Source organism: Lygodium microphyllum, chromosome 4 (assembly GCF_053477565.2).
Source record: "Lygodium microphyllum isolate KBCC chromosome 4, Lygodium_microphyllum_v1.1.10, whole genome shotgun sequence".
Classification (NCBI taxonomy): domain Eukaryota; kingdom Viridiplantae; phylum Streptophyta; class Polypodiopsida; order Schizaeales; family Lygodiaceae; genus Lygodium; species Lygodium microphyllum.
Window position 1 is genome coordinate 85,309,020 of NC_141138.1, and position 6,644 is coordinate 85,315,663.

General features: G+C 41.4%; 1 protein-coding gene across 1 annotated transcript; it reads left to right on the forward strand.

Annotated features, from left to right (window-relative positions):
• Positions 1-1,346: 1,346 nt before the first annotated feature.
• On the forward strand, positions 1,347-3,295 carry LOC148037258 (pathogenesis-related thaumatin-like protein 3.5). The gene is made up of 2 exons (XM_087676186.1): positions 1,347-2,039; positions 2,333-3,295. The coding sequence occupies exons 1-2, from the start codon at positions 1,976-1,978 to the stop codon at positions 3,001-3,003; spliced, it is 735 nt and encodes a 244-aa protein (XP_087532312.1). The 5' UTR covers positions 1,347-1,975; the 3' UTR covers positions 3,004-3,295.
• The last annotated feature ends 3,349 nt before the right edge of the window (positions 3,296-6,644 follow it).

A 6,644-nucleotide genomic window follows, 5' to 3' on the forward strand; every position in this document is an offset into this window, starting at 1 on the left:
GAAGAGCAAACAATGTGAGAGAGAGAGAGAGAGAGAGAAATGAAGAAAATCATTCAATGATGAGAGATAGATGAAAAGAGAAGAAAACGAAAAAGAGAAAATGATCTGAGAGAGAGAGAGAGAGAGAGAAGAAAATGAAGAAGTAAAAACGATGAGTGAGAGACAGAGAGAGAGAGAGAGAGAAGAAGAAAATGAAAAAAAGAAAATGGTGAGAGAGAGAGAGAGGGAGAGAGGAAAGTGTGTGTGAGAAAAAGAAGTACAAGGAGAGAGAGTGATAGAGAAGAAGAAGAAGAAGAAAATGAAAACGAAGAGTAAATTATGAGAGAGAGAGAGAGAGAGAATAAGGAGAAGAGAGGGAGGGGGAGAGAGAGAAAATGATGTGAGAGAGACAGGATGGGGATGGGGATGAAGAAGAAGAGAAAATGATGAGAAAGAGAAAGAAGAAGAAAGTGAAAAAGAGAAAACGATGAGAGAGAGAGAGAGAGAGAAATAAAGAAAGAAAATAGAGTGAGTGAGTGACAAAAGAAGTGCACAGAGAGAGAGAGAGTGTGTGTGTGTGTGTAGGAAGGTGAGAGATACATAGGGAAAGGGAGACTAAGAGAGCTAGGAGAGAGAAAAAGAGACTGGAGGATCACATGACTCAAATCCAACACGTGGAGTTGTCATGGAGAAAGAGAGAGGGAGGGAGGGAAGGAGAGAGGGAGGAGGAGGAGGAGGAGGAGGAGGATTGAGAAAGAGAGGACTTTGAGAGAATACAAGGGAAAGATGAAAAAAATGTGAAATATAATGTGTGGGAAAGAATTGAGGGAAGCAAAGTTGTCATGCCCTTCCCTCACAAAGTTGCTCATGGGAGTGGTCTCAAGGAACACTAGTAACTGCATTTGTGTGATTAAAAGGACTTTGGTATGAGGAACATTCTCCGCGACCTCCATAGAAAATCAATAAGTGCAAGGAATGCTGGTTGTATTTGTGTGATTAAAAGGAATTTAGAATGAAGAACATCCGTCCCCATAGATTATGAACATAGGTCTAGGCCTAGTGAATCAAGAACACATGAAACTATTATGGATCGTTCATGGATTTCTTATAGTCATGATAGGAGGTGCTAGCTATCACATTAAGACAACAATAAAGAAGGCGTTTCCACTTTCCAAGGGAACCTAGTCAAAAGACAACAATCCATGGACCATCATCATGCATGAATTGGAGTTTTGCGGCGGGCAAGTTGCAACATATGGTAATCAAAGCTGTTTGAGAGAATAAGGAGTAAGGCTTTAAAGCTAAGGTAAACGTATGAGAAGAAGAAACAAATAGTTCTGTAAATAATTGCGGCTTGGGTTAGCTTTTGGAGAGAATGTCATCAAAGAATTGCTGAAAGGCAACAGCTGATGCCTGCCATTAAACGGATCACATGGAGTATGTTGGTGGAAAACAGATCACGATTGAAACTTGAAAGGGAAACGAGGGGCAGTTGCGCTTGCGCAAGCCATTTATTAGAGAGAGAGAGGCGGAAGGCAGCCTGCAGGGCTCTCGCTTTTGCAGGCGGGTGGCAGAGGGGAAGATGTTCTCGTGATTCGTGAAGAGAGCAGGCTCGACGTGATTCCTCTTGTTCTAACTTCTGACCTCTCTCTCTCTCTCTCTGAGTTTGCCTCGGCTACTGTGATTACGTATCAGGCTCCAGCGAGAGAGCGACATATAAAATCTCACCAAGTTCTCTAAATATCAGCCATAGGAGCAAGAATCAGGAGTCTTCTTCACCGCCGGATGTCTGTCTGTCGGTGGTGCAGACCAGCTTTTGCACGTCGTGCGGGCACATTCCGCTTGTTTGTCCGGTAGCTGCAACATCGGTTCTTCTTCTTGGACGAGGGAGCTTGTGAAGACGCGGCAGTAAGAGCAGGAGTAGAAGGAAGAGGGCCAGAAGGCAGCAGCAGCGACCACGGTGACGAAGCTACAGAAGCTCAGTCGCTACAAGAGTATGGCTGCAATGCGAGGGGTGCTGGCCTGCTGGTGGGCATTAGTAACTGCATTCGCATTAACAGGTGCGCGTCGTGTTTTTTTATTAACCATCAGTGAAGCTCCTCTCTTTCGAGCTTCCACAACAGGAAGGTTAGAGCCGCAGGTAGGCATCAATGTCACGAGAGCTCCGTGCAAGGTATGAGCCAGAGCTAAGGCATGGGCTGTAGCTCCCTGGGAAGGGTAGGTATAATGGGATGGCTAGCTCCTACAGAGAGCTGGCTGAAATAGCTGTCACGTACGAGCGACAGAGCTTAGCTTGCACGATGGGAAGCGACTAAATATGGTATTAACATGTGTTGGTTGATGTGAAACGCAGGAGGAGCGGAGGCGGCGGGGGCCCAATTCACTGTGGTGAACAAGTGCAAGGAGACGGTGTGGGTGGGGACGCTGGGGAACGTGGTGCTGGGCGGGGGAGGCTGGGAGCTGGCGCCGGGGCAGGCCACCACGGTGTCCGCCCCAGCGGGGTGGCACGGCCGCTTCTGGGGGCGCACCGGCTGCCGCTTCGACGCCGCCGGCCGCGGGCGCTGCGAGACGGGCGACTGCGGGGGCCTGGCCCGCTGCGCCGGCGAGGGCGGCCAGCCTCCTGCCACGCTGGCCGAGCTCTCTTTGGGGGGCCCCACGGACTTCTATGATGTGAGCCTGGTGGACGGCTACAACCTGGAGGTGCGCGTGGTGCCGCGCGGCGGGCGGGGGGGAACCTGCCGGCCCGCGGGCTGCGACGCCGACGTGAACGCGCTATGCCCGGCGCAGCTCCGCGTGGGGGGCGAGGGGGGCACCGTGGCCTGCCGCAGCGCCTGCAATGCCTTCTCGCAGCCCCGCTTCTGCTGCACGGGGCCCTACGCCTCGCCCGCCACCTGCCGCGCCTCCGCCTTCTCCCGCCTCTTCAAGCGCGCCTGCCCGCGCGCCTACACCTTCGCCTACGACGACCCCACCAGTATCTTCACTTGCTCCTCTCCCCACTCGTACGTCATCTCCTTCTGTAGCTGATTCACGCGACCCGCGGGCCACAGAGCAACGGAAAAAGGTGCGGGAAAATAGACTTTTTAACCTTTCCATCCTTACCAGTATACGTCCTATCGCATATAACGCCTCACCGCTAGACGGCTTTCTAATCATTCGCACAGCGTCGTTGGCATATGTATTTTTATATATGCATTTGGGCCAATGGAACTCCTTACAAGGGCACGTAGTATTGTGGCCTTTTCTTTAATAACTTCATCCCCACTATTAACCTATCAAATTGCGATATTCCAAGCGTTAAACATGTTTTGTTGCCACATCTATTTCTCATGAGAGAGAGAGAGAGAGAGAGAGGGACGGCACAACCATAGAGTGCTCATGGTTGGCTATTACCTGATTTTATCTTTACTATCAATTAAGCAAAAGTGTTTGCAATTGATGTTGCAAAAGAGACGCTACAAAAAGGTTTTTGAGAAAATGGAATGTCGAAATGTGTTTCAAAAAGTTGCTTTTTTTTAATGAAAATGTGATCATTGTGTTAATGTAAAGTAAAAAGTGACTATCACGAGCAATTACTATTTAATATTGTCTATTAGGGTCAACAATAGAGTATAAACGTGGAAGAGTAGGCTTATTCACTAAATAAAATGTGGTGGTTCTTCTCAAGAATGTAACTAATTCCATCTATCTTATCTTGCTTGATTATGTGACCACTGAGCATCAAATAGCTCAGCCTCTATTATGAGGTGGGCCTTCAACTCCTGAATATTCTTCATGCTATCCCACATATGTTGTTAAGATCCAAAACTTGATTTTAGTTCCTCATTTTGACTTATTTCTTTTTAGACATTTTTGCTTTTACTTCAAATGTGTTCTTTTGTCCAAAAGGCTAAAAAAGTAAATCCCAAATTAGATTTGACAAAATATTAGTCTTTTGATTATTGAATACAAAGTCTTTCACATTTTTCCATATGTTCCACAAGTAAATATGCATTTCAATAAGTTTTAGATGAGAGGGGAAATGCTATTGACTTCCTCTTGAAGAAAAAGGATTGAATAAAGAGTCATTTGCAGGTAAAGTTTGTGTAAACGATTCAGTGGCAGTTTATGATGAAGAGTCTCTAAATATATTTTACATATTGGGCAAAGGTCATTCCACATGTTTAGTTTGTTGAAGGCCCTCTCAATTGTCCATAGACAATTATGTAGAACCAACCAAAAGTGAGCAAGAAGTTTTCGGTGGGATGATTTGAGGACCATAGTCTAGTGAACTTGTAGTTCCATTGGCTCCCAAACCAATGGTCCATTGTTTGTTCAAGCTATTGATGGTCTTATTGTTGTGCTTCATTATAGAAGTTGGTAGGAGAATAGGTATGGAATTCCATGAGAAGCCTTGATGGCAGGTCTAATTTGTATGGTTGGAGGGTTGGCTATTGCCATTGGGAGACCTTGGAATTTATCACAACTCTTTGTTGAGAGGATAGTTTAAGAATTCTTTTGAGGAAGTCTTCCAAAAGCCAAGAGTTCTAAAAGTCTTGTAAATCAAATTCGCAAATTACCCCCTTTTTTACTGAGTTATTTTGCAACTTTACATTGGTTGGATGGGACATGAGGGAGGAGTATGCTAACCCACCTATTATTTTCGATAATCCAAGGTAGTGTCAACAAGTGGTTCAAGGAGATGGAAAGGTAAGGTTTGAATTTAAACCAAGAATTCTAAAGTCCTTTGGTTAATTAGAAATAGTTGACAAAGTTAAATTTTGTGTTAGAGTAAGCAACAAATGCTAGCTAAAGTCCCTTTCACCTATTTGCTTCAACTAGGGTGAAGCCAAATGCTTGGTTTAGCATGAGTTTTGAGCATGTTTCATCAAAGAATAGTAAGGACCTAAGGATCCATTTAGTAGCTAGTCTGAGGCTAGACAGAAAGTGCTAAGATAATCCCAAAACTATCATAGGGAGAAATCTTCATTCTTTATAGTACTACTAGTATCACCAACAAATAAGTTCAGCATAAGATGGTCACAATTATGGAGAAATATGCTTTGTTGAGTGCTTAGATTGGTATCACCAATAAATTGCATGAGGTCACTATTAGTTAAGTATAAGTTGGTCATCTATTGGAGAGAGATATGCCTAGATTGCCTAGATTGACTTGCTCTTAAATTAGCCAACCTATAGCATCATCACATTGCAAATAGAAGGTGGACTAATGGTCGTTGATTGACTGTCACCTCGGTGGCTATAGCATTGCCAAATAGCTCCATGACATTCATGATGAACCTCCTCCCAAAAGCCATGTCATAAATGGATTAGAACATAAAATCCCATTTGACCGGCCAACCAAGCCACTTTTAGCCAGGTTTCCAAGCATACTCCTAAGAGTTGTTGCACAAGACAGATGATATTTCTCTTTAATTTTGATAACTTTGTCTAGCCTTCCAGAGATTTATGACACTCTTTTATTGTAATAGTCCACTAATATCATTCAATGTCTAAAAACTGAGTCTACTCAGATTCTTTTTTGTTTCTCTTTTAATTATGACTCACAGCTAGGTTTCTAGATTAGGCACTAGAATTCTAATATTAAGATATCTATGGTTTCCCCCCATCATTCAAGGGTGGCTCCTCATAATGTACCCTTGCCATACTTGTGGCAACCCACAAATCTTAATCTTGTTTTCGATACATAGCCCCTCTCTATCAAATGAAATTCATTGTCATGCTTTAAAATGTTTAAATAATTTATTCATCTCAAATCCGATAAACATATCCTTCTTTCCTTTCTCATAAAACTAAGTAATAAACAAGACGAACATAATTTCCTTTTTCACTCTAGCATATTCACACACAAACTTCTTTTCTTTTATGAAACCCGAACTTTCCCCTAGTTAGTAACTTTACTATTGGCCCTCCTCTCTTGATTAAACTCAAGCATCCAAATGATGTTTATAAAATAGAATATAGAATTTCGACTTGATGCTGAGGCTCACCCTCATGCCATCATGTTAACTAACTGTGAATTTCAATTTCGTTTGTGACTTTTTTATATTTAATTTTTAATTGTAATTTGACTAATGTTATTTATCTTTTTGATAGATCATGACCAATTTTTCAATATTAATATTAACAAGAGAATTCATATACATTTCTCTTATCCCTATTTAACGCAAGTTGAACGTAGTGCATATGTTTTTATTTTGCATATAAATATAATGTTCTCATGTAAATATTTCCTTAGAAAATGTATTTATTTTTCTTTTTCTTTTTCTAAAATTTTTAAAAACTCACCGAAAATCAAAAATGGTATTCTTAACTACTCATGAAATATCATAAATTTTTTATGTGGACACAATTTTCTATCAATAAAACTCATATTTTTACTTTTAAAAATAATTTTTAAATTTTAGAATATACTAAATATTCTATGAAAATTCTCAAAAAATAAACTTTTCATGGTATAAATTTCATTAGAAAAATATCAAAATTAATAAATATTAACTCATAAGTTTTATAATAATTTTTATAAACAATTTTGGAGTAATTTTTTAATATTTTTAGTGTTTTTCTATTTTTAAAATCTAAATCAGAGATCGATAAGCATCAACACCCATTTAAAATGGGGTATCAAGCTTTGAAGCATTGTGTAAAAATTTTAAATTGAGAAATTT

What these genes read in the sequence shown, in the direction of transcription:
- LOC148037258 (XM_087676186.1), top strand. Translation starts at nt 1,976, where the DNA reads ATGGCTGCAATGCGAGGGGTGCTGGCCTGCTGGTGGGCATTAGTAACT. An exon ending in AACTGCATTCGCATTAACAG is followed by an intron (nt 2,040 to 2,332) that starts GTGCGCGTCGTG and finishes TGTGAAACGCAG; the next exon opens with GAGGAGCGGAGGCGGCGGGG.